The 27,813-nt window shown below is 44.5% G+C and overlaps 2 protein-coding genes across 2 annotated transcripts in view; one reads left to right on the top strand and one right to left on the bottom strand.

The window, feature by feature from the left end:
* Nucleotides 1–27,813, top strand: part of T265_03095 (hypothetical protein) — a gene marked incomplete at both ends in the record, with an annotated part of 123,412 nt that overhangs the window by 26,091 nt on the left and 69,508 nt on the right. The window contains 17 exons of the mRNA XM_009167500.1: nucleotides 1,204–1,527; nucleotides 1,734–2,018; nucleotides 4,898–5,518; nucleotides 6,606–6,923; nucleotides 7,075–7,212; nucleotides 7,419–7,703; nucleotides 8,102–8,722; nucleotides 10,652–10,975; nucleotides 12,397–12,687; nucleotides 14,291–14,887; nucleotides 19,288–19,623; nucleotides 19,778–20,062; nucleotides 22,468–23,067; nucleotides 23,917–24,270; nucleotides 24,618–24,926; nucleotides 25,252–25,527; nucleotides 25,831–26,490. Of these exons, the coding sequence (XP_009165764.1) occupies nucleotides 1,204–1,527; nucleotides 1,734–2,018; nucleotides 4,898–5,518; nucleotides 6,606–6,923; nucleotides 7,075–7,212; nucleotides 7,419–7,703; nucleotides 8,102–8,722; nucleotides 10,652–10,975; nucleotides 12,397–12,687; nucleotides 14,291–14,887; nucleotides 19,288–19,623; nucleotides 19,778–20,062; nucleotides 22,468–23,067; nucleotides 23,917–24,270; nucleotides 24,618–24,926; nucleotides 25,252–25,527; nucleotides 25,831–26,490 (6,624 nt within the window). The remainder of the gene's footprint in view (nucleotides 1–1,203; nucleotides 1,528–1,733; nucleotides 2,019–4,897; nucleotides 5,519–6,605; nucleotides 6,924–7,074; nucleotides 7,213–7,418; nucleotides 7,704–8,101; nucleotides 8,723–10,651; nucleotides 10,976–12,396; nucleotides 12,688–14,290; nucleotides 14,888–19,287; nucleotides 19,624–19,777; nucleotides 20,063–22,467; nucleotides 23,068–23,916; nucleotides 24,271–24,617; nucleotides 24,927–25,251; nucleotides 25,528–25,830; nucleotides 26,491–27,813) is intronic.
* The window catches only part of T265_03096 (hypothetical protein), a gene marked incomplete at both ends in the record, with an annotated part of 78,205 nt that overhangs the window by 21,189 nt on the left and 29,203 nt on the right, over nucleotides 1–27,813 (bottom strand). The window contains 4 exons of the mRNA XM_009167501.1: nucleotides 8,112–8,345; nucleotides 14,652–14,868; nucleotides 21,011–21,144; nucleotides 26,406–26,608. Of these exons, the coding sequence (XP_009165765.1) occupies nucleotides 8,112–8,345; nucleotides 14,652–14,868; nucleotides 21,011–21,144; nucleotides 26,406–26,608 (788 nt within the window). The remainder of the gene's footprint in view (nucleotides 1–8,111; nucleotides 8,346–14,651; nucleotides 14,869–21,010; nucleotides 21,145–26,405; nucleotides 26,609–27,813) is intronic.

The raw sequence follows: 27,813 nt of genomic DNA, 5'->3' as shown, positions 1-27,813 counted from the left end.
ATATAACTCAGCCTATAAAACCTGTTTTCACCTATTTATTTACATGCCTCACCACTCAGACAGCAAGAAGTTTCGGTTTTTTAGTCCTTTGCTATTATATACTCCACCATGTACAATCTATGTCATCACGAGTATCGAGATTCCAATTTCGGTTTAGTCCGTTCGCTGATGTTGCTTACAAAGTAAAGGAGGCAGATAGCATTCTCACTAAGGCGTTCTGTTCCAGTTTCTCCATGAATAGCACAAGTGGCATAGTTTCGCTCCGCGGAAGACAGCATCTGAAGAAATCGGCACGACCTAATCTCTTCCGCTGATGAGTTCTTTATGGAAGGGAACTTAGCACTGAATTGTGCTCAAAAGGACTGAGTAAAAATGACATTCCTTACCGGCTAGTCTCTCTGGATCAAGGCGACCGTATATGAAAACGATTATACGGTTGCGGTGCGGCTTGTGAACTAATTTGTTTAACTAATGGTATTATTGATTTTATATGTATATGTATACATATATATTTATATACATATCTTTACGTCCCCGATAAACCGATTTAAACACAGAATGTAAATATGTGAAGCCAGTGTGTTCTCGACTGCGGATTTGGCGGTCACATGAGTTTTCATGAGAACCAGCGTGCTGGTGACAACGAAGAACAAGCTATTAGGATTCAGTCTATTGGTTAGAAAGTTCACCTTTTGTGCCTACTGCTCTCTAAAAATAAACAAACTGGTGGCATTTCAACCGTGCTTCCTGAAGCCGCAGAATGAAGGATTAAACCTCGCTGAGTTTCCCCACAGAAATCTAAAAATAATTAATTACTTGCAGTTCGAATTATGATGAATTAGTCAATATACCTTACAGACTTCTCCAAAGATTTTATCAATCGTCCAAACCTCACCATTTTTCTCGCCCTGGTAGCTCACAGACCAAGAGATATTTCTACCTTTCTGTAGCTTCTACGTTTCCGGGCTCGAAATGGCTCAGTGGTTAGGGCGCGAGTTCACTGACCAGATGGTCCGTCCATCTTAGGTAGCTCAATTCTTGGCCATTTATTACAAGCCCTCCATAACCATACTTTCAAGAATGGCGTGCCCTTATCGATTTGATGATGGTGGATTTTTTTAGAACTTCTTGTCAGCAATTGCGTAGTCTCAGTATATTGTTTACTTCGGGGAGTAAATTTCGCATAATTTGTTTGATTCTCAGGACCGCCAGCAACTCCGATCAAAGTGAGAGCTACTGTCAACCCAGAAAAGGCGCCAATAACTGAACAAAGCATTGACCTCACATGGGATGAACCCACCGATCAACCGAGTGGTGCGGGGCCTGTAACGAACTACTACATCGAGATGAAACCGACCGATTCAAATCGATGGCTAGATGTGACCGCTGATTTCACCATCACCGAGCCGCACTGCACCTTACCATCAAAGGGTATGAAAGAATTCGCGAGCTATGAATTCCGTGTGACAGCTGAGAACAAGGCGGGTAAAAGCAAGCCGTCAGAACCATCGAATGCAGTAGAACTAGGTAATGCCCTGTTTCCTTGCCTTTTGTCTGTGATAGGATGTTTACTGATATCTTTAATGTTGCAAAAGTAAGCGCAAATGCACTCAGATTTTGTCGCACAGGTCATGTTGCCTAACGTATTCTTCTCTGCAAACTGGTTATTGACAGAGACCTAAGACCGTAGATCTGAACGTGTTTTCCTCAACAAGTTGTATTTGTTTTCCCAGGTATTCCATTGGAATTCGTTCGTCCACTGAATGAGATCGCCCTCACCGAGCTCACTAATGAACCAGTCGTCTTGGAATGCCAGTTATCACGTGCTCCGAAAGAGAAAGTTCAATGGTTGAAGGACGGAAAGCCATTAAGCCGTCTTCCTGCTCGCGTTCGTGTTGAAGAAGATGAGAAGGGAACCGTGCATCGATTGGTCTTCCAGCCACTGGAGGATGAAGATCTTGGCACGTACACAATCAAGGCAGAGAAACTGAGCAGCGAGGGAAGGGTAGACATGAAACGTGAGTTACATACGCATGTTAGGGCTTGTGACACAGTAGCGTTCCCCTAAGCACTATTTAAAACCTGAACGTACACACATGGTTTCGAAGTAAACCACCTACCTTTTTTGGTGAACTTGATTGGTTTTCCTCACTACTTATCCGATCTAGTCTCACTCATTTCTTTGATTTGCCAATATAGCTCTATGAGCCTCTGTACAATTTCCAGACAGCGTACCACCCATCATCCCACAACCAAAGCCACGTGGGCTTCTCAGACAACAAGCCTGTTCTTAACTATCACCTATATTTGGACAGATGGCTGATATTCTTTCAGATTCAGCAGTGTCTTATCATCACTGCCATTGTCGTTTATAATAGCCGCAATGCAGCACACATAACTGTCTTTCGGTTGGCCACATTTCACCCCTAAGTTTTTCACGCAAAGTTAACATGCTCGGTTTGTGATGGTATCACACAGTTGGAAGGCAGTACGTCATGGGGCAGCTATCGTGTGTATGCAGACCTGGAATTTCATATCACACATTTCTTATGTATATCGTTTTCCGAATTTTATTGGGATACTATCTTGACAACAGTTGGGACACCAAATGGCTCAAACTCAGTCGAATGCCTAAACAAGTAAGTCCTGATAGTGACCATGTGAAGTTGGTTTCGGTTGACCGGTGTAATCTGCATGGGTCCATATAAAGCCTTTCCCCATGGCAGGAAACTGAACGATGACAACTGCACCAAATAATTGCATGAAACGGCCAATTAGCCTACGAGAAATTCGCGTGACTTCTGCTTGGATAAATTTGTTGAAGAATTTTATCCAAAGATTTTGCTACCCATATCCACAGACCCACGTCAGACTGAACCGTAGAACAATCGGAAGGTGTTCCGTACCACTTTGAGCGCCACCAGGAATTTCGAAAACATCTACATGGTTTTCAGAAAGTATGAAACAATACGATTTGTTTGACAAAACCCCGCCAATAATTCTTCGTTAAGTCACAATTAGATAGACTATGCAGTATTCCCCGTAACTCTCAAGGATTTTGTCTTACAACATTGTGGTAGAAGTCTCCTAATAGGGCTAGTGTAAGAAATCGAATGTAAGAAGCCATTACTATTGTACTTGTAAATCTGGTTGCAGTATCTAAACGTAAAGCCCTACTCATAAGGTTGATGACTACTCTTTGACAGCCCACGATCGATTTCGCTCTTCTTGGGGCTCATCAGGTAGACGCAGTCTTCATGTCTGTTTCATGTTCCACTTGAACCCAAACTGGACCAAATTCGACAACTACTCTCATTTCCACACGAATCTATTTCCGACAGAAGACTCAACAGAATCCACCTGAAGCGGACCATCAAAACGAGAGATTCAGCTGGATTCGTTTGAGCTTTCTGTCTATTTACAGTATGTTGTGGTGGCTTACTGATCCTCGGAATCCCGTAAACTGACGGTTTGATACCGTGATCTGCGTGTTTGGTACTTGCGGAAACCCATCAGTACCACCGAAGCTGTCACAATTACGTTAGTTCTAACGTGTGAAATGATGAAGTTTCCTTATCCATGGAATAATAAGCAAACTTTAAATCTAAAATATTTGCTCAGGCATAAAAACAGCAACGCGGCTCTGCATAAAAGTACTCCCAAAAAATCGACGCCTAGTCATGTACATTATTTCTACCCTGGAATGGAAATTTTGCTTGGCCAGTGCATTCTATGCATCCTCACAGAAATGCACCGGTTGTACAAAAATTTCTGGACACCCACCAACGGTAATTGACGCGTTCCAATTTACGGAATAGGTTACAAAACTAATGAGATATATGTCTGCCAAACACAGTATAACCTGGTCGCTAAAGGTGGATCTACTGTTGTCATGCATCTTAATGTGGGTACCGTAATACCGGACACATCCTAACCCAGCAAACGATTTTGAGATAACCGAATTTCACAATAACGCAAAAGGTTCCTCTATGTTTACGAGGGCAACCAAAAGCTCGGGTCACACACTTTCTGTGGTGTCACGTTTCACTCATTTGATGTTACATTGCCAAACTGGTACGTTCGAAGGGTAGTACTTTTGACAGACTTCACTTCACAGTCACCAAATCTCAGACGTGCTCACATGGATTGCTGATTAACTTTCACATTCCTGGGCATCATTCTACAATCATGGCGAAATCGCAAAATGACCTGATAAACAGGCAAAAGACTCAAGGAAGCTCAAGCGCATATTTCGGTTTGTTTATTTCAGTAAGGAATTATCAAATGTGACAGATGTTCGTTCCTCATGAAGAGCACAACAGGACGCGAAGACCAAGTACACCTAGTTCATTTTTTCGTCCATGTATTACGCTTCCCGTCAGAAAGATAATTTATTGTGTACATTGGACAGTGACGCACTGCATTTTGGCTGTTGACCTAGCTTAGTAGAATGTACTCGTACGCATTATGGAGTAGATAAAACTTACATGACATTATGTGAATACGATCCTAAACGGTCCTGTATTTTATCATTGCGCGCCCTCAATGGGACTGAATTCTACTCAAGAGTGAACTGTTTCTGTGGACCCTCCGTAAAAACGAATAAACTTTTTGCGTAGCGTATAGGGAAATCTGGAGGGCATCTAGTGCGTGGATTAGCAACGTCGCTCGTTGCTTTTGCAGAGAGTGACGTTTAAGGTAAACCCGATCGCTGTACACACAATAACTGAGCTGAAATTCCGATCAGCGCTTCGTGCAGCTCATCCGACCGCATTTGTTAGTCTGCTCAAAGAATTTATATTAGTGCAGCTCGGCGGTGCGATTTTCGTTCTGTCTCATTGACATTCATGTTCCTCTAACTCTAATTTACTGTATATTCACCTCTACAAAATACCAGTCGCCCCAACTCTGAAGCTTTCCGAGAAATTCACCGATAAACTCATACTCAAAGCTGGAGCATCCGCCGTCCTTGAGATACCGTTCGCCGCCAGTCCTAAACCAACAGTCCAGTGGTCATGGAAACCAAGACTGCGCCCCGATGCCGAACCCGGTGCAACACAGACACCGCGATTTACGCCAGACATCGTCTCCGGTATGACATCTTTACCGCTGGGGAAGGTGAAACGCGAAGATGCTGGTGACTACGTGGTAGTGATTAAGAACGAGTTGGGCGAAGTTTCTGTGACAGTGCAGTTAATCGTGCTAGACAAGCCATCACCACCTCGGCAGCCTGAAGTGACCGAGAACACTGGTGAGCGTGTTGTATTTCAGTGGCTTGAACCGGAATTCCTCGGCCTCAGTCCAGATGTGTCACCCACGGACGCAGTAACTTACGTAGTCGAAATGCGCGAGTCAACACAGCGTGTGGGTAAGCCAGTGACCACGACGAAGAAATTACAAACGTCAATTGAAGGATTGCAGCTGAATAAATCGTACATTTTCAGCGTGGCCGCGAAGAACGAAGTTGGTCAGTCCGACTTTGCGGATAGCAAACCAGTTTCAACTACCTTAGACTATGGTGAGTGACAACCGTTTGTGTATAACACATTGGTTTCTTCATGTAAGCGTGTTTGCGCTGTTCCTTTTGTTTACTACCTTCTCACACAACCTTGTATGGAAACAAAGCTGTACTCACCAACTCGTTTAGGCACCGAATAAAAAGCCACAGGATGGATTTCCCAATTCCTATAGGAGAATGTTTAAACAGCCATTTTGACTTTTCAGGTTTCCAGCACACAAGGCCTTTCTACACATCATTATAAGTGAGCATTAAGTGAGTTTTTGACGATTAGATGAGATCATATTCCGGTTCATATCACCAAAACAGTGAGCACACTATACCATATTAGGTTTTTCATCGGAAGAAAGGCAACACAGTCAAAATGCCCATTTCCAGCTATCTTGCCCTGCGACCTTACGAATCACTCCATTATCGCGAGGATCGATAACGAATGCTTCACCGGCACAGTGACACGATTGGGTTCACGGGTTCTGCTTTTTTGGAGTGTATCACAACTCTCGGTCAGGTGTCCGTGATTAACACTGCAATCATGACTTGAATGGTTTATCATAGCGCACCCTTACTCCTTACGGTGTAGAAAACCGGGTCCTAGGGTGGGCAAGGATCCTGAATAAATATAGAAAAAGGATACGTACAGAGAAACTCCTCAATAGTGAACACCTCGATGAACTTCTGTACGCCATTTAAAGTCAGCACTGAAGTCCACTTACTGCCCATCTGTTTCTCTATAGTATGAAGGAAAATCACCATGTGCCAAGTTGAATACCACCAATACATGTCAATGTACTGGTTTCCACCTATTGATTTTGACGTAGAATCAGGACACAGAAACAACGGCCCATGTTTGCTCTTTTTTTTCACTCAAGCTTTTGTGTATCTGGAAGACAAATGCACTTGTTGTAGGTAGTTGGGTGGACAGGCAGTTATATGTAGGTGTTTGATTGGCTGAGACACGTGCGACTACCAACATTGGTACCGATGCCTCTTTAGTGGAAATTTCCGGAACAATAAATTCGTGTTCGTTATTTTATTACTACCTTTATATGACCGTCTCAGTATTGGATTTACTGTTCTCATTCATCAGGACCACCTTCGAGTCCCAAAAACGTGAAAGCTGTTGTTAACCCGGCCAAAGCTCCGGTGTCCGATCAGACGATTGATCTCACCTGGGACGAACCGAGTGACAAAGCGGTTGGGCCCGTGACCAACTACACCCTCGAACTGAAACCGACCGACTCTACTCGGTGGCAAGACGTGTCCGGCGAATTCACGATAACCGAGCCACATTGCACACTGCCATCCAAAGGCATGAAGGAGTTCATCAGCTATGAATTTCGTGTGACAGCTGAGAACAAGGCCGGAAAGAGTAAGCCGTCGGAACCGTCCAACCCAGTAGAGTTAGGTGAGTCGGCTGTTTGTGTGCTCCATCTCCTCTAACTATTCCACTGTTGCAAGAAATTCCCTGAAGTCATATCTAGATGAGTTTTATGGGAAGCAGTTATTGCACAGTCAACCTACAGTGCCCATTAATCGTATAAAAACCATCCACACAGGACATGTAATTCCGCGAATGTTCAGTTGTTATCCGTCCCTTTTCATACATCGTTTTTCTAGCTATGAATTTCGTGTGACAGCTGAGAACAAGGCCGGAAAGAGTAAGCCGTCGGAACCGTCCAACCCAGTAGAGTTAGGTGAGTCGGCTGTTTGTGTGCTCCATCTCCTCTAACTATTCCACTGTTGCAAGAAATTCCCTGAAGTCATATCTAGATGAGTTTTATGGGAAGCAGTTATTGCACAGTCAACCTACAGTGCCCATTAATCGTATAAAAACCATCCACACAGGACATGTAATGTTCAGTTGTTATCCGTCCCTTTTCATACAATCGTTTTTCTACAGGAATCCCGCTGGAATTCATCCGTCCACTTACTGACGTGTCTGTGACAGAACTGACCGGGGAACCGATTATATTGGAATGTGAATTGTCACGCGCTCCTCGGGAAAAAGTCCAGTGGCTGAAGGATGGTAAACCACTAGGTCGTCTTCCAGACCGTGTCAGTCTTGAAGAAGGTTCGAAAGGTACCGTACATCGTTTGGTGTTCCAGCAGTTGCACGATGAAGACCTCGGGGTCTATACAATCCAGGCTGAGAAGCTGAGTAGTGAGGGTCGGATAGATATGAAGTGTGAGTTTCTCAATTTCGTCATCTCGAAATTACTGATCTCAGTTGACGAATATTACTTGGTTGGCTGTGGTAGTGCCATTTTTGTTGGAATGTCAAGCTGCATTTATGGCTCTGCTCATTTTTAGGTCACCTTGGTTCAACGACGATTTATTATGGAGATTGTACTCCCTAATTGGCACAAGTCTGTACCAATTGATTTGTTGAATTTCCTTTCTTTCAACTTATTGTATTTGGGTTTCAATCATTCGGTGTTGCAACAATCTATCTTCTTCCGACGGACTCTCTTCACACAATATAATAGCGTTGATATAGTACATGGTCCTCTCAGACATACTTCGCCTTGGGCTATGCAATACTGAGCAATAATATATCTCTCTATCCACATCAAACGTATTCAGTGGCACCAACTTTGAAACTTTCCGAGAAGTTCACCGATAAAATCATCCTCAAAGCTGGAGCATCCACCGTCATCGAGGTACCGTTCGCCGCCAGTCCAAAACCAACAGTCCAATGGACATGGAAGCCGAGAGTGCGTCCTGATGCCGAACCAGGTGCACCACAAGCTCCTCGATTCAAACCAGATGTGGTCTCCGGAATGACGTCGCTACCACTGGGCAAGGTGAAACGGGAAGACGCTGGTGACTATGAGGTGGTGATAAAGAACGAGTTGGGCGAGGTGTCGGTGACGGTGCAGTTGATAGTGTTGGATAAGCCATCTGCACCACGACAACCGGACGTGAGTGAGAACACGGGAGAACGTGTGGTGTTCCATTGGATTGAACCGGAATTCCTCGGTATCAGTCCGGATGTCGCTCCAACTGAAGGTATAACGTACGTCGTGGAGATGCGCGAGGCAACTCAACGTGTGGGCAAGCCGGTAACGACGACGAAGGAATTGAGTACGCCTATTGATGGGTTGCAGTTGAACAAATCCTACATCTTCAGTGTGGCCGCAAAGAATGAGGTTGGCAAGTCGGACTTTGTCGACACGAAACCTATTTCGACAAAACTTGATTATGGTACGTCCCTTCTATCTGAATGCAATTTATCATCCTCCCCGATGAGAGGCTTATTCTAGATGGAATGGCTTCTTGTTAGAAAATGCTTTCTGTTTACTAACCGGTGGTCATATAGTCTAATCAAGTCTCCGGCCAATTGGACCAAATTCAAATTTACCATCTCTGCTGAACGGCGGGCTGCTTCGTGATCCTGAAGTTAACAGCTTGAAACTGTTAGCCAGAGTCATCTAACCGAACCCTGCACCAGTGACTCCTAATGCGGAAGTTACGTTGCGAAATTTCCTCTCTTTGGGCTGATAAGGAAATTCGACAGCTGCGCCTGCCTGATAAGCCCGAAGAAGGGCGAAACAGGCCGTGGTTTGTTCTGTTCAGGGCATCTATTCAGGAGGAAGCTGACACGGACCGCAAAATATTTATGCATGATCAATTCAACTAGTGTTTTGCTGGTTAGACTTTCATTGTTTGAGGAATCGGCAAATCTTATTTTTTCAAGACCAAGAGCCACAAAATTAATAAGGAAGGATGCAGTCTTCAACTTATAAATGAAATTATGCGGAAGACATCGATTCCTGAGATCGCAAGACAAAAAGTAGTCACGTTTTTTTGGTGCCTATCCCCACTTAAGTGCTTGGCAGAATAGGATTCAAAAATGGATCGATCGTTTGATTTAATACGGTGTTCACCAGTCTATGCAGGCTGACACCGCTGGCCATAAAGGAAACGGAAAATGACATCTAAGTACTTTTATAGGGAATGTAATGAGAGCATTAAGACAGCCTGAAGCTAGAAATGACCTGAGAACCTGGACGTGGGCACGAGGCGTTTGATATGAACAGTACACAACCACCCTCCGAAAGAACACCGGAATCGCTAGGATGCCGGCAGCAATAGGAGGTTTACTGTGCCCGCTCAGTGAAATAAACGTGCAAGTTATTAGCAGTAACATGTTCGAGATCACTGTCAGATGAAAAATTTCAGTGAATGACCTGATTCAGCTCTTCCAAATGCATCTAGGCGGTCAGAGAACAGGACTTTCTATCCAGTTTGGAAGCCGCAAAATAGCACAAATTTCATAGCGTCAAGCGTAACGCGTAAACGTTTATACGTAAATCGAACGTTGTCATTCGAAACCGGTGTTTTCTCCGTTTTTTTCCCCTTAGTCGATGCCAACCAGTCGTTCAAAGTTCCGTTGTGTTCATCTAAACCATGCAGTGATCAATCGGATTTTCCAAACCTGTTCCGTGGGACTCTAGAAATACCAGGAGCACTGTCGTCCTGCTAGTATCAGCGCAACTTAATCTGACCGCTTGCCAAGGAAAAATCTATTCATGATGGAAATGGCTAGTGGTGGATGCTATTTCAAGCAGCTTCTTCTGGATTAGTGGACTTATTTTCCATTTCTAATGGACCCTTCTTCCGTTAAAAAAACGCCGTTTTCAGTCTAGAAATATCCTGAAATCCACTGTGCCTTTCGCCCCCGTTCGGATTCGTCAGAGAGGTTTGGTTCAGAGTTGGCACTCCCAACCTCACTTGTGCGCATAACTCATATGACTCATCGACTCATCAGATTCCTCAGTATTCCAACTAATCTTGAAGAATAATTGTTCTTTGCTTCTCCTGGTTCCCACGAACCATGTGGCGATTACTCAGACCGGTGCTTGTAGTTTACAACTGATAGGTATAAAGCAGACTTCCGATTGTTTGCCAAGCCTTTTGAAACAATAAAGCAGGCTTGTTCAGTCTTGAAAAGCGCAACCCACCATACGTCTCGTGTTCTCGACCACAAGCATACCAATCTTCCTTTGTTTTCCTTGTAGCATTTGTACACCCGACAGAAATTCTTGCTGGTTTTTATACCAATTTTGGGCAACGTTAATCTGAAATGTGTCTTGAAGCTTTCAGCTCACCATAAAGATCTTACTATTTTAGGCCCCCCAAGCCCACCTACGAATGTGTGCGCAGCTGTGTCCCCTGAAAACATCTCCATCAAGCAACAACAAATCAATGTGTCCTGGACTCCTGATGAAACTCAGCCGTCTGCCACACCAGTACTCTACTACATCGTGGAGATGAGGGCTGTAGGTGACCGGTCGTGGAGTTCACCTGGCCTCAACTCTGACAAAGTCGAGGGACTCAATTTTGTTGTTGACTGTAGCCGTCTAAAGGAGGAGCAACCTTACGAATTCCAGGTCACGGGGGTGAATAAAGCTGGCAAAAGTCAACCTTCGAACCCTTCAAATCCTGTTGTATTGGGTAAATTTGTCTGCGATTCCATCTGCGCTTCTCCCGTCAGTCCGTTGTCTTGCTAAATCATGCTGCAATCTGAACGGCTGCTCATTCTTGTGCCTGGACTAATATCACATTCTGCAGCAGAAACTATTGCTCTTTAGGTTCACGTTAAAATTAACTCGCTGGTATTCTTTTACGCTGAAATAGTTTGTAAAGGGCCCCTCGGCTTCAGTAAATTCGTTTGTTTTGTTGATTCTGTATACCCTTCAGAATAAATAAAATGCGCGTGTTGTTTACTGTGATGCTCAGTCGTTGAAGTAAATTCACTAAAACATATTTTGTAATGCACTACTCATAGGGTTGCTGAAAACTCCTCGACAGCCCACGACCGGTTTCGCCCTTCTTGGGGCTCATCAGGTCGGCGATGTCCCCGAGTTTTCGTCAACCTTATGTTCTACTTGAAACCAAATTGCACAAAATTAGCAAATGTACTATCATTTGTAAAAAAACAAATTAGTTTGAAAATGAGTGTATATTCGCTAAATTCACTAATGTTCGCGGCTTATGGCTACAAGTAAAGCAGATTTGCACTGAAACTTATCCACCCTTTCATCAAATTTTTCTCGAATACCGCAAACCTTCCAACTACAGTCACATTGTTATCTGTCCCCAGTCACCATCTTACCTAGGCATTGTGGTCGCTTCGACTGATGACTAAATGACATTAGTTTTCGCACTATAATACCATTCGCACTCTGTTGTGTTGATTCTAGGTCAGTAGAAAGCGCGTAAATACAACGGTTACTGTAGCCATACTCAACGGCCATCTGTTCCGATGTATTCTAGTCTGTCATCGGTAAATATAAGAGGAACATTTTCCATTCCTGAATGCCTCAGCGTGCCTAATAAAATCTCAGTGTTTCACGTACCGAGCACCAGCTCCATGACCAAATAAAAACATTCGCACTCGTTTCACGACCGAAGCACCATGTGTTTTCTCTGCAACGCATGGAGTCGTTGAAGCAAACTTCCCGTATTTTTCACTCTGGATTGTGCACAAGTTTGAGTAGAGTTGAAGGAGGAGGTACATTGATATGATCATTTTAGGTGTTCGCATTAACCACCACAGCGATTCAGCTCATGCGTAACTTACTGTCAATCTATGGTAAACGCACTTCACTGGTGTAGGCACTTTAGCCTCGTAACTTTGAACGTACGAGAACTTTTCCTGTCCACCCAGTCCCAAGCATCATTAGTTATTTTAACCCATGGTGGGTTCAGTCATCTCTGTGTTAGCTTTTTTCATGGTACAGCGCACAATCGCTCTAAGTTTGTGCCGCTATTTTCGGGATAGTGGAAAGTGCTTGATTGTTATTTGATTCTGTTTGTTCTTGGAGGCCTTCCCCTCTATATTTCACGCGGGTTTTCATCATTCGCCACTACAGGTTGTCCACTCAAGTTCATTCGTCCACTTCAAGACGTTATCATTCAAGAGTACACGGGTCAGCCTGTTGTGTTAGAGTGTGAGGTGTCACGTGAGCCAAGAGAACCAGTGACCTGGTCGAGAGATCGTAAACCACTTTTGGTGCGCGCAAAAGCTGATGACTATCGTATCGAATCAGACAAGCAGGACACAGTGCACCGCATTGTTCTACCCTTCCTAACTGAAGAATTCATGGGAACGTACAAAATTGATGTGGAAAAACTCAGTTCGGAAGCCAACGTTGAATTCAAAAGTGAGACTCGCTCCCCTCTTTGTTTATAACTAGAAATTTTATGACAGACACCGTGCTATTCACAGAAGTATAACTTACATCGAGTGTTTTCCTGTCATCAATGCACACTCGTGTGTGGACTTGTTTGGACAAGGAAATGGTCACAGTTTTATGACCCAAAAAATGAATATCAATCAAACAACGAAGTTAACGAACACTAAAATAGGAGTATTGCTGAGCAAGTTCGATATGTACATACCCTGTAGTCAGACGTTTTTGCAAGAACAAGCAAACCTAGCTTGGGTTTCCACAATTTATATTGGTAGCACCTTTTAATGTCACCGAAAACTCCAGAGATTGGTGAATGGGAAGTTGGATGCACTTGTACAAAGCACTAATCAGCACTCGTCTCCAGCCGCGGTAACAGAGACAGTTTGGCCGTTCAACTCCGAAACTACATTATGTGTGGTGGTTTGAGTAGGGTCGACACGTCGGTTGACACATCCTATTAGAGCCTTACGGTAATCGGACATGTGGGGGTGGTCGTCGGATTCATACCAGTCGGAAAGGATGTTAGAATTTTGTACTATCAATTTTGGTATGAATGGCTATAGCCTAGTTACTCACACGAGAGCTATCGTGACAGATACCCTGGAGTCAGCGACTGTTCATCCGAGTGAGGTTCATCGTTCCTAAATCTGAGCTGGGAAGGAACGTTCAAGAGGACTAAAAAATAATTCATCTAAGCAGTAAGCAACCATGGTACCCTTTTCACAAACCGACGATGGCACTGCTCAAGCACACTGTACCCAAGCCAGCCAAAATATGGAACAACGATGACCTATTGTCAAAGGACGTGGTTGTTCTTTTGGGATCAGTAAAGGGCATGCTGAGTGCGTGACTTTTGATTACGAGAATCGCGATTATAGTTTAGTACGCAGTTTGTGATGTTCCCGCATAAATGACCACCCATGCCCCTTATTATGAACAGTAATAACATTTCCGACTTTTTCTTGTGTTAACTGTATGATGGTTATATAGCACATAACACGCATCTAGTCTCAGTTTAGCGGTAAGAAACTTCATAATTCCTTGCATAAGTTGCTTCCATGGCAGCCCTGTGAGAAGGTGTTCTACTAAAGCACTTTAACCGAGAGTAAGTGTTCTACCATACCGAAGTATTTCGCTCGCGATTGGTTTGAGCCGACCAAACTAATTGACAGAAGATCTATCGATCTTACAGAGTTGACAATTTGATGCAAATGGTTGGGTGAAAGTTCTAGTCCAAAAACTTCGTTTCTCTTTCAGTGCTATGTCGACTACCGGGTTATGGCCTGGAATAGAGTAAGCCTAATTCAGCATATTTCCATACTGCGAGGTGGCTGTGTGGCCCATCACTCTAAACACTCATTGAAACAGTACTTGATCTGATCTGACTTGAATGCTTCAGACTTAGGGGTTCAAAATGAAGTGGTCCCCCTGAAGCCTGGTCACCTTTTGAAGACAGTTGATTGGAGATGTTGAGGTGAGGGCAGAGTTTAACATGCTGTCAACACACTGAAAACGTTGATCAAGCTCCTTCTTTTGTCTAAAACTCCATTACGTTCATCTTTCGTTTTTCCAGTATCGCCGACGCTACGCCTGTCAGAGACGTTCAGTGATAAACTAATACTGAAGGTCGGTGCTTCATCCACAATAGAGATCCCATTCGTAGCAGTCCCAAAACCGACAGTCGAATGGACATGCACACTGATATCGGCCAAACGAGGCGACCAGAAACCACGGTTCAGAGATGAAACCAACATGTCTATGACGCGGCTGAACCTGAATAAAGTACAAATGGAAGATGCCGGAGACTATCGCGTGGTAATTCGGAACAGACTGGGAGAGGTAACTGCCAAAGTGAAGTTGATTGTGCAGGACAAGCCGTCCCCACCTCGTAACTTATTGCCAAAAGATGTGACAGAGAATTCGCTTGTACTCACGTGGGAGGCTCCGGAACAGCTTGGCGGAGCTGAAGGTGTAGTGGAATACGTGGTTGAATTCCGTGAAGCGTCGACACGTTCAACTAAATCAGTTGGCACTACACCGGACATGGCGATGCCGGTTACCAAAGGATTGACTGTTGGCAAATCGTACATATTTTCTGTAGCCTGCAAGACCGAGGTGGGACAGTCGGACTTTGTGGAAACCCAGCCGATTCTTATGAAATTAAGCTACGGTGAGTTAAAGCGTTTGCACGGCTCAGTCGAGTATATTGAAGGGCGCAACCCGCCGTCGTAATCTAGCGGTTAGGACATTGTGTTGTGGCCGCAAGAACCCAGGTTCGAATCCTGGCGACAGCAGCAGCTTTCGTTCATTTCCGGTGGTATGCCGGGAGTGGACATAGTTCTTTAAACGGGAGTAGATACGCATTGACCAGCCAGCACAATGCTCCCTTCTTGATAGTTCCAAAGTGTGTTCCTGATGGTGTTTCCTCGAAAGTTTGACTGGTGTGAACTGTCTACACTGGAGCGACAAGCCGTCGCCTGTAGCGAGGTACTTTCAAACGGCTTCCATGAGGATGGGAGTAGGTGCTCCAGGTATTCCTTGCCCTTGCCCACCCCCATGATTCACGTGCTGACGTAAAATTGTGAACGTGAACTACCGTACTATATACTATTCTTTAGACCCCATCATCTAGGAAGTTAGATAATGATCGTTTTCACTGTGCTAAAGTTTAACAAGAACCATAAAAAGAAAGGTTACTTCTAGGTTGGATTACCCGGAATTCAACGATTATTGAGTTATCTTTCAGCTGTAATGTCTTCAATGGGCATTTCAACTGTGGATCGTTCCAAGAAAGAGTACTTTGTGTATCCAAGGTTGAGTTGTCCACTGCTAAATGAAGTCAAGTCAAGTCAAGTCAGAAACTTGCCGTAACAGTTAGAGGTGGTATAACCAAAGTGCCAAGCCCGCTTGTTCTGCTGTAACCCTTGGAACCTTGAATTCGAACGGTTGATCTACCAGTAGTGATGATGGATCGGGATCAAAATTCAGGCCATTTCCATTATGATGTCTGTTCTAAGGGAGCATTAGAACCATTTAAGGAATCAGGACTTGCTTCCTAATCGATTTGGGAGGAGAATGTCCCCCCTTCCACTTCCCGCTGAAAATCAGCCGTGTTCTGTTGTGTCGCTGGCTGTCGGTCCCTGATAACTTTTACCACACTCTCCTTGGTTCTGGTTTTCCTACACTCTATAGAGCCAATCTGTCGATGGTCTTGCAGACTGAACTAGAAGAACTTTCCTTTCTCCAAGAGAGTAAGCTGTTTCTGTTATGACAGAATTTCCTCGAAAGATGTGGTACTACATTTCCTCCCATAGAGAACTTTGTCGGTGCAGTAATCACCATGTTTCTCCTATGGTGGCGGAGCCAGTATGGCTGATTGGAATCTCAGGTTTAATGTACTTTTCATTCTTATACTCATTTCTGTTCGTTGGCACGAGTGCCTTTTTGAGACACATTGTTAATGCTCCACTAGAACCCGAAAATTAGTTATATGAACGAGAAAACGGGGAGCACTAACAATGTCTGCTTGTTGAGTAAAATTATTACGACAGGTATATATGCAAACAAGGGACTTATCGTTTTGCAGGTACAGTTTGATTAATTCTGTTGTAAGTCCGGATTCAGGTTTTCGTGTCTTCGCTGTTGTAGCAGCCACACGTATTTACTGACTATCCGTGAGTGAAGCCTGAGTGAAGCGCCGTAAGTCCTGAGCGGCTCTGCCCCGAGTTGGATGACATGCGAAGCTCTGTTGCGGTGTGTTGTGTTGCTGTGCTGTTATCCTATGTGTAGGAACGTTTGTGTGTGTGTGGACGTCAGCACATGACTTGTTGCTACCTCATCGGACGGTAGACAGTCGATGTCAGATGAGTCTGTGTGTTTTGTACGTGGGGGGAAAGAAGACGAGTCTAGGGGTCAAGGGCTTGACTGTGATCTGTGTAGTCAAATGAGTCACGATTCTGTGACGTGAATTGTGAGTGTAAAAAAAGACGGATCTCGTGATCTAGCGAGTGTCGGTGACCTGTACAGTCATGTATGTGGCGAAAGGGTGGCTACAGCATCAAGCAGCTATCGGGGCCAATTTCGCTAATACTTTCACATCAGCGATTCCTAGTCTACTTCCGCACGGGAGGTTAAAAGCCCAATAAAATCAATGAAATCACACTGCTCTCAAGCAATTAGGAAATGTCGGTGCCCTCCCGTTGAGCACCACACTACTCAAGGACCCCACATTTTGTATGTTAGACCGTAAATTTGAACTTGGCTAAGCTGTGCTAGAATTTGTCATCATGCTCCAGTGCAAGATCTCACAAAGGAAACTGGTCTACAGTGCAATTCAATGTCAACGGTAGATCGCTGACGCATGCCAGTTTGTGAAATACATCACCTACTGAATAACAGTGTATGTAAGGTATGCTGAAGATATAGAACGGATTCAACCCAGTTTTTATCGTAGGGGAACCACGTAGTTTGTACGGTTATCTCCAAGATGAGAAAGGACACCAAGTTGGAAGGCGATTAGCATCTCAAAGGAAGTAACAATAAACAGTGATAAAAATCTCACCATGAACGAACGAGTATGTCACCTCTCTACTACTGGAAAATATTTACGTTCCCGATTCTATTCATTCATCCATGCTTTAGCCCGCTATGACTCCACCGCATCTGCACAACCTGAATATTTCGCCCAGTATTTTGACCATTTGAGGTATACGTCGCGTTCTCACACGAATCTGCTCACGCACATGCCTGCGTCTGGCGCTGGCATCGTCGCGTGGAGACGACCGACGTTGCTCTCACCCCGAGTTTGGGGGTGTCGGACAAGTAACAGCAGATTAGGAGCTCAAACCCACGGCCCCTGGTGCACGAGAGTTTGAACGTGGGACGAACAACTGAAGTTAGCAGCCAGGGTAACACCGAGGTTTCTTACATCTCACTGATCTTCGAAGAACATGGCCAGCAGATAAACATGGAATTTCCATTGAATGAGTACAGGCCTTCTCGTATTTCGAATAACCATCGCACTGAAAAGTGAGATGGCCCTGGTGTATCGCATTAAGAGGATCGACAAAGATTTGAGTAGTAACGCTCCAAAAGTGCAGCAATCCCCCAAGTGAAGATTCATGTCTTCCTTTTCGGCCACCTTTCGGATCTGATGGCGCTACAAAAACTTGCGCACACTATATTAGGACAACCCTCTTATAATTCAGTGAAACAATTTAAGAATTGATCGATTTCCGATCGCCGTTTGGTTGGCTGTCTTCACCAAAGGCTTCAAAGTTAGCAAAAAAGCATTAAAATTTTTCTGGAAAAAATCAAAGTGATACGTCTAAATTGATTATTGAAGTATCCTACGGTCCAGCCAATAGCTTTCCCTGGAACTGCAATCGACAAGACTGACTCCTGCTTGCGCATATTTGCACCTCCAACGGTGGGTTTCTGACAGTTCGCTGACGCGTCCTGACTGCACCTGGTGGCCACTGACAGCCATAGGTTGTTCGGTTGCTGAGCCTGGGTGAGTTTCGCCATGTTTGCTTGTCCGCTATCACTCACCGTCGAATTAGCACTCGGTCTGTTGGAGTTTGACCGGTCTGTCTATCCAAGAGTTCTGGGGGGGGGGGTCGAGTGCCTTGATAGCCTGACTCAGCTGTGCCGAGTTGCTGCGTGCTGATGATCTATACTCACGAACTTGAGTGTGAAAGTCGCCTGTCATTTCCCGTTAAATGGTTCATGCGCAGGTGCGTAGGTGAAAACATCCGCGCGAAAATGCAACGTGCCGATTGGATGATCGGAAAACTGTGTGAAATACTCGAGCTTTGCGGAATTGGTGTGGTCAGGGCGTAGGTCAATCGACCCTTTATCTACGCCTACTTTGCTGCTGAACGAGTTTTTTCTAATCAATTGGGAAAAGGTTGGAATCGATTGAGAAGTAATCGTTTCAGAAGGGCTTGGTAAACGATCGGTAGTTTTTTTATTTGAACAGCGTTTCGCTTTTGACACAAAATCTTCATCAGGCTAGCAGGTCAGGTCACCAAACTGGCCAGGTCATAAGACAGACGGGGAACCAATCAGTAAGTCCTCTTCAGATTATCACAATAGATCATTGTTGAGTGTCAATTAACGGCTCTTGTCGGCTGGTGTGGTTGCGTTGGTGGATTGGGGGAATTTCGAATTATTTTTGTATACGAACTCGTTCTCAGATGTTCACCCGGCACTAACGGTTATGCTTTTTAACGGAATAAGCTTATACTCTAACATACGTCGATTGCGTAAGAGACAGCCCGCACGCATCAAACTTAAAAGGCTTCTGCAGGAGATATAAGAAACCGATCTGTTATGGATAGATGACATCCAAATGCCTGATCATTTTCCAGTCAGAATGATAACGGTACAGGATGCTTCGAATGGTAAGAGGTTTTCATTACTTCGTCACGATAGACTGTTCGCACTTGATCGCGTGTTCTACATTCCATTGACATTTGTCATTCAATAAGGGCTAAGTTTTACTTTGCTGGTAGTGAATCTCTCGATTTATCACTTCGACTATCCCGGATCTCATGATTACCCGCATAGATGTTCCATCGGCACCGACCAATGTCCGTGCGTCTGTCAGTCCAACTCGTGCTGAACCGGAAGTACAAAGTGTTCATCTGAGTTGGGACAGTCCACCAGTCGCGGATTCGGCACCGGCTGAATCACGTCCATCGCATTATCTGGTTGAGATGCGAGTTGCTGGTGGACGAACATGGCAGCCAGTGGCCAAATCCCAGACAATCACAAATCCCGAACTGACGTTCCTGGCAAAAGAGGAATCAATGAGTCCTGAGAAACTTTACGAATTCAGAGTCGCTGCTGTGAACAAAGCTGGAACCAGTGAACCATCCAGCCCATCAAATCAGATTGAACTTGGTAAGTTTTCAATATGTTGATGTGTTTACCTCATTCGCTGACCAGAATGTGTGAGGAGAAATGAAATGTCGGGAAAATCGGATACATATGTAATCTGTGCGGTGCTGTCTAACTCAATGACCGTCCCGTTTTGCTTCTTTATGCGTTTATGCAGGCGTTGCGCTGGAATTCGAAAGACCATTAGAGGATCTTGTGATCGTTGAAGTGAAACCAACTCCCTATCGGTTGGACTGCGAGTTGTCGCGCAATCCAAGGACAGCTGTATCATGGACTAAGGACAAGAAGCCCTTCACCATTCCTCCAAATGAGACTAGAGTCCGCTTTGTGAATGAGGGTACACTTCAAGGAATTGTGTTCGAACGTATCACGGACGCAGATGTGGGTGAATATGCCATCCAGGTTGAGCATCTATCGGGCCAGGCCAAAGTGGAAATCAAAGGTAGGTTAACTGAAGCTTGTTGAATGCAGGAACCCTATATTTGTGTTCCCCTCATACTACTTTCAGTCCATTCCGTTGCTACAGCTACATGAAGCCTATGTGTGGATGAGTGGCTAAATTCAGACATCAGTTGGGGTCTGTTTAGTTCAGTTATATTTTCCTATCTATAAACTACTACTTATAAGGCTGGTGAGAACTATTCAAAGAATTTTCAACCTTATAAGTAGTGTCGTATCGAGAGAATCACTTCGACATACTGAGTATCGTTATCGCTGAAATATGAGGCAGTCTTTGTGGGGCATATTCAGTCAAGCAATAACACAAACTAGAGATTCAGTTAAGTTCCCCTTTGACACTAAATAAATTTGCTAATGATAGGGAAACTTCGGTTCCGAAGTGTTTATCGTCAATAGGAGTAGGGTGAGGCCAGTGGGGTCTAATCAATTAAAACAATACGATTTCCGCCTCATTTTTCAGTTGGGACAATATTCAAGGTATCAAAGTGTGTTTTACTGCTAGTAGCAAGGTCAATGAAAACTGTTGACAGCCCACTTCTGGTTTCACCGTCACTGGGATCCACGAATAAACCCAGTTCCTGAATCCTCACCACCATACAGTGGATTTCTTCCGATAAACTACGAATTATCATTGTTATTATTGCTTTTACTGTTAGGAACGAGAGAATCGAGTCGCTGGGTCTCCCGCCAACACCAACTTGAGTCGCAAATGAGTGTTCATCATGACATAAGTATAGTTTGGAGTGCACGTAAAAAATAGGGCTGGTGGAGATTCGGAGACTGCTGAGTTTCCCGATGCGGGTAGGTTTCACGGTCCCGAATATCAAACGGAAGAACTGGGTTCGAAAGTCTACACACAAGTAATTGGAATTACACAACAAACCTCAATTATCCACGTTGATGGCGTCGAGTTCGCAAGTTTGTCACTGACCTGCGCAGCACAGCGTCAAAGTCCACAGGCCAGAAAACGGCAAGTGGATTGTCGGCGTAGGTTGCGATCATCCCTTCCGGTCCCAATTCCGTTATTCTGATTGCCTGTGCGATCACACAGGTAGCACGACAGGACTGGTCAGGGAAGACTCAGTAGATTGAGCACGGGCGCGTCTGGTCAGTGACACACACATGCTAGCATAGTCTCGGACGCGGCGACCTTCGCAGCAAGGCGAGTAGTGGGTACGGAGGCCGTGACGGTGATCAATAAGCACACGCGCGAAGTGAGCGAATAGATAGGGGAGTAATCGTGATGTTTGGTTGGGTATACTTGAGACCGCTTATTTTATGATTTTCAAGAAGGGCGAAACTGATATTTGGCTGTTCATAGTTTTCGTCGACCCTAGGAGTAGTGTAGATATACGGTGGGATTGTCAGCAAACTCGATTTTATCAGCTCCAGTGGAGGACCTGTGAACTGTTTTTGAAAACAAGGGTAAGGTAACCATTGACGACATTGGACCTTATGCCATTTAGAAAAAATACCGAAGTTCGGTATGATTTACAAGCATTTCCAGAATGGACTTTTCCTCACGAATACATGACCAGAACTAATTTTAAGTGGACTAATTATGACAAATTCCTTGACCCATGAGGTAGCTATAAAATGGTTAAACTCCGTATAGTAGTATCGGTTCTCCCACAAGGGTAACTCTCCCTAGAGCAACCCATACAGTTGTTCACTAGGGTTCATCGTTTAAGGGGAGGTACACGGTAACTTGTTTATCTGTTGTATAAGATTCGTCATAACATATGGTTACTGTTTGGCATCCAAACAGAGGCTACGGTACATGCATATCTAGAATATCCTCAGTTCACCCCGCTGTGGATTCCATGATCCACAGAATGCACTCATTAGTACATTAATTTGATTTTGAAGAGAGACTACATTCAATACACATGCATCTCTTTTTTAGCATATTTACCGAGGAGTTTTCAGTAACCCTACGAGTAGTGTATTTCGTCTAGACAATGAATCCTATAACTTTACTTCATTTCCTAGGTGTTATCGTAGTCAACGTTTTCAGTTGAGACAGTGACCCACCGAACTGCGCACGGATGAGGTCTTCTCGATGGTTGACGAAATATTTACAGACTGATTACTAATCTCGGCGTACAGATCAATGATCATCTGATTAATATTCGGACTAAACTCTTCATGTCATTATGCGCAGCCATTTCCATGGCGTTCACGAAATTCTAAGAGTAGATTTCGTACAGCGATTCGTACAAAGCATGATGTCCACAATCAGGGTAACAAGTATGAGACTCTTTGATTCCCCCTGAAGCTTCGGAATTCGACACCATAATGGTCGTCACTTGAATTCACTCATTTGTGTTTCGGGTCGTCCTCAGTGATCGCTTTCAATAACTGCAAACTTATGTTGTTACTTTCCAGCTCCTCCAGCAGTGCTATTTTCTGAAGATTTCCAAGATCGGATCATACTCAAGGCTGGTTCGTCCAAAATACTCGAAGTTCCGTTTGTCTCGACACCGAAACCCCAGGTCGATTGGACGTGGGCATCAAGTTCAAACCCAACACAGGAACAACGGCCCCGATTCAAGCCAGATATCGTAGCCGGATTGACGACGCTTCCACTTAGTCGTGTTCGTCGTGAGGATAGCGGTGCATACAAGGTTACTATTAAGAACGAATTAGGGCAGATCTCACAAGTGACTCATGTCACCGTTATTGACAAACCGTCAGCGCCTAGAAAACCCCGAGTCACTGAGAACAATGGAGAGACTGTCGTCTTTGAATGGAACCCACCGGAAGACCTTGGTGGATGTGATAGTCCCTTGGAGTATGTTGTGAGTGTACGTGATGCGAGTAAACGAGGAACTCAAGCAACGATCGTGGCTACGGTCACTGACCTTAAGCACACAATCGAAGGGCTACAAGTTGGTAAAGACTATGTATTTTCTGTCTTGGCCAGGAACGAAGTTGGAGATTCACAAGCTGCAGAAACTCAGCCAGTTACAGCGAAATTCGCCTTCGGTGAGTTGACTGTACGCATCTACCTTTGCGGCTAATCACATTTACTTTGCTCTTGCTTTTGAAAGGCTGGTCCGGTCGCGAGCAATTTTTTTAGTTACTGCTACTCACCAGTTGGGTGACGGGTAATCAGATACATGACTTTTTGGTTAACGAACTGTTTCTAACAGGACGAGTATTGCTAAGTTTTTCAGGATCCGACCTTATTTTCACCGCGACCTCGGGACAAATGCCAAGCTATTCATATCAACACTCTGACTACTTATGAGTAGTCAGAGGATTGTTTGAATAGGTCAGCAGCCGCCCAAAACCCACCATTTTTGTTTTGCAACTTGTTAGATGGCCTTCTTGACATTTTCCACTTCTCTTGAGGTGTAATTTTTGTGGTTCAAAATTCACTTTGGCGCAACATTTATTTGTTTTAATATGGGTTCCATGTCGTTCTGAAAATTAATACCCTAATTTGCCGTTTGTGTATTTTACGAAGGAACCAGTAGAATGATGAGACTTAACTTAACTGACTGGATTGCATCTTATTTACCACTCGCATGCCAAACCCGTCCATGCCTTGTAACAAACTATAGATATTGAGTAGCTCATCGCTTCTGCTCAGTGACTCCTTGAAGCTGATTCTTTCCCTGGGGTGATTCCGTTTTCAGTCCATTCAACCTTCCCCATTTTACACACTGAATTGTCACTAGCTGATTTCAGAAGTCTTCTGTTCTATCTCGCAGACTTCAGTGGCTTTTTAATTTACTTTTCTCCAACTTTTCTTTAGCGTGTAGAAACCTCTGATCGATGTCTAAGTAGCTTCTGATGTATTCAACTGTAAATATTTTTTGCCCCTATCAGATGTACCGGAAGCTCCCGGGAAACCGACTGTGACAGTAAAAGAAACTGGGAAGATTGCTCTGCACTGGACAGCTCCTTCATCTGATGGTGGATCCCCAATTGTTGCGTACGAGATTGAAAGTTTGCCAACCCGCATACCTGTCCCAGGTCAACGCCGCACTTCATCCGTTGGAGTGAAACCAAAGTTTTCTACGGTGACAAGAGGAATCCAGTTCGCGCCAGACGCGCAACCAGAAGCGGAAATCGAAGGTTTATCCCCTGATATGCAGTATGAGTTCCGAGTTCGAGCTGTGAACAAGGCGGGTCCTGGAAGTTTCAGCCAGCCCAGTGACTCTTGTGTACCTTTAGTCAAAGGTGAGTCGCTTGGTAAACCAACCTGTATATTGTTAATCACTCATTTGAGCATCTTGACCGTGGTGACATTTCATTGCTCTGGAGACTATCAGCATTGCAGCACGGTTCGGTCGGTTCAGTTCATTTTAAACAAAGGTTCTACCTGGCTGTCTATATCTGATATAATCTCATAGAACTACAGACAGTATCTGTTCCAAATGGCTATCTAATTAAAAAGAGGGCTGTATGTTAGGAACGATAGTCTCATTAGTTTAACTATGCTTTTCCAGTCTTCCGTATCGTCAGTCACAGTGTTCATAGGCAATCTTTTCACAATTGGATTGATTGACTCTCTCTTTTGGAATAAGGTCCTCGCGTACCTAACAAACCAGGAACACCGTCCGCAGAGGCTCTAAGTGATTCCAGTGTCAAAGTTTCCTGGATTCCTGTGACTGAAACAGAAGATTTTGGCCCGGCTGACGCATATCAAGTAGAACTGGACGAGGATGGAGAAGGTGACTGGAAAGTTGTTGGGACAACCACCACACCAGATGCGTGCGAATTTGTGGCGCATAAACTGGATAATTCGAAGCGCTACCTGTTCCGAGTACGAGGTGTGAATAAGGAAGGGGTTGGAGAACCGTCCAAGCCTTCCAATCAGATTTACCTGAAGAAAGGTCAGTTCCCTGTTTTGTTTTGTTGTAGTTGAGCCTTACCATACCAGAACAGGAATGGTGTCCGTTTTCACACACTTGGTCTTTAAAAAATAGGTCCTGAGACATTTGTGTTCTGGTAGAATATTTAACAATAAATCGGGATAAAAAGCAGTAGTTTCTTTTATCTCCACATCGCGAATTTAGCCTTTGGTATGGTGACGCTGGTGAAGTCAACTAAAAACCGTAACAGTTGAAATTCTTTGTATCTAATAGTGTAACCCCTTTCATGCCTGTTTCCACACTACTGGGTGGAAACTTACTGTTCGTACTTGCATCTTTTCAATAGACGCGCCACTTGCAATTACAAAAGAGCTCGAATCAGTCCTGGCTGATTCCCTCCCGGAAGTGGTGTCCTTCGAATGTGGTATCTCAAAAGCAGCCCAAAAAGTCCAATGGTTCCACAACGGCAAGCGTTTGGATGCTGCCCAGATACGTAAATACAGGATTACAGATGACGTCCTATCTCAGCGACTTGAAATCCTCAAGGTCACGCCAGAGGATATTGGTGAATACTCAATCAAAGTGGACAAACTTGAATCGAAGGCTACGTTTGCCTTAGAACGTAAGTTCGAACTACATCAGTGTTGATTACTGCTCAAACTAATCCATTCTGACCGATTTATGCTCTCGGGGCATCAGGGTTTTATCCAGTATATCGTTTGTTCTCAAACGTTGAATTTGTCTTGAAAATGAACCGTGTACTATATCATAGTTGTGTTGCTAAAAAGCTATCCCGTGTAATCTCAAACTGCCAGTCCCAGTTGTACAATGGACTGGATGATGATGAATTAATAGTCGAACTTTTGTACCACCAACTATTATAAGCCTTGATTAAGTCATCCTATATTCACAATTCACTTTCCAGTTGCTCCACGGCTGTGCCTCCCGGAGAATTTCGAAGACACTATTGTTCTCAATCAGGGTGCTAGCCGCACCGTTGAGATTCCCTTCATGGCTGCTCCTAAGGTTGATCAGATTGACTGGTATTGGAACGGAAATCCTATACTTCCGGATGGAAACAAACGTGCTGTGCCTCGCAATGATATGCTGGGTAAAGCAGCAATCGTGTTCACAAAGGTGGAACGCACAGATGCTGGAATGTATGAGGCGGTAATTAGGAACAAATTTGGAGAGGCCAAGGCGTTGCTCACACTGAAAGTATTATCAGGCCCTGGTCCCGTGCGTGCACTTGAGGCCAACGTGGAATCAGCGACAGAACTAGTACTGCTCTGGAAGCCACCGGCAGAGGGTGACGATGGTGGAAGTCCTGTGACATCGTATCGGGTTGAACAGCGGTTGGTTGCACCTGCTCCTGGTGCCACTGCAAGGAGTTATGCCCGTGAGTGGAGTTTAGTCACCACTGTGGATGCGTCGTCAAAGATCCCCGAGGACGATATGTTTGTTTGTCGTTTGGATAAACTGATTCCTGAAACTACTTACTCTTTCGGAGTGAGTGCCGTGAATGCGATCGATACTGGCGTACGAACAGAAACGCTCGAAGGCATTTTCATGAAATGTCCACATGGTATGTTTCCCACACTTGTCGTAACTAAATTCGTTTTTCAAAGTGATTCCATTGATTGATGGTGGTGTGGTGATCCTATACTTTCTGACAGAGATTTCATCCTGCCAGGGAAACCAATCTATACTGAGAAGCACAGTACAGCTTTTTCATCCTTTTTTGGACTAATTATCAACAGTGCGCATCTCATGAGGTTCAGCGATGTTCACCTGTCACAACCATTCATACGTAAGTCGGTTATCGTTAGTGGAGAGCACAACCTGTTGGAACATTGCAGACCTCCCAAAATGAGACCAACAGTTGTTCATAACATTGCAGACCTCCCAAAATGAGACCAATAGTTGTTCGTCGACTGCAGTATTGTGAAAGTTGAATTACTCTGACCTTAGGATTACACTGTAGATAGAGATGCAAAAGAGATTTGTAAAGAAGGAATGATAACCCGGGGGACACCTAAGGGAGTTGGGACATTCTACGTCGTATTTGATGTAACATTTATGCATTCAGGCTTAACGATTTGTTTACGTTCCTACACAACACGCGGTGGGGTTTGTAAACGATCATCCGATGAATAGTACAGACACAGTATACCGATTGACGGGATCGTCTCCCGAAGAATTCTTCCCGAAGTAGTTCCTCCTATTCAGCACTTACCATAACCGCATTTACCTTATGCTTTGGTTCAACTTACGAGCTGCTGCTCGTCTGAATCTCTACTTACCGTATTTCAGCGATCGTTTCCTGGTTATTCTCAGTGGCCTGTTTTTGCTTACCCGCCCCGCTGTATGCAGCAAATTAGGCGACCCTGCTGATGACACTACGTGACGGCCGATGTGGCATGAGTTTATTTGTGTATGTGCAATTAATGGTTGTACGTGGGCTAGGATACTGCCGGGGCGCCCACACCTAGACAATTGGACGATTAGGGTCCCCAACCAAAGCTTTCGGCTTAAAAGTCTGGCCGCAAGACAGCGGTGTTTGGCGGGAAATGCAAGTGCATTTCAATTTTTACAGAATAAATCGCTACATCTTACAAGCCCCAACCTGGAGGGCCCAGGAACCTCTTCGTCAGACCCCTAAACATTGACCAACCTGATATGCGAGACTGCGAGTGTCGCACGGACACCTCCCAGTATAGCTCAATGGGTACACAAAGGGTACACTTCCGGACGTGTGAGAGTGTACGGAGAGCTCTCCAAAAGCTTCCGCACACAAAGCGGTGTCCGTCAGGGATGCCCACTCTCTCCATTCCTTTTTAACTTTGTGATCGATGAAATAATGAGACGAACGCTGGAGGGTCTTCAAAACCCTGGTGTTCAAATAGCC

Source organism: Opisthorchis viverrini (assembly GCF_000715545.1).
Source record: "Opisthorchis viverrini unplaced genomic scaffold opera_v5_42, whole genome shotgun sequence".
NCBI lineage: Eukaryota > Metazoa > Platyhelminthes > Trematoda > Opisthorchiida > Opisthorchiidae > Opisthorchis > Opisthorchis viverrini.
This window is presented reverse-complemented; position numbering and strand designations above follow the sequence as displayed.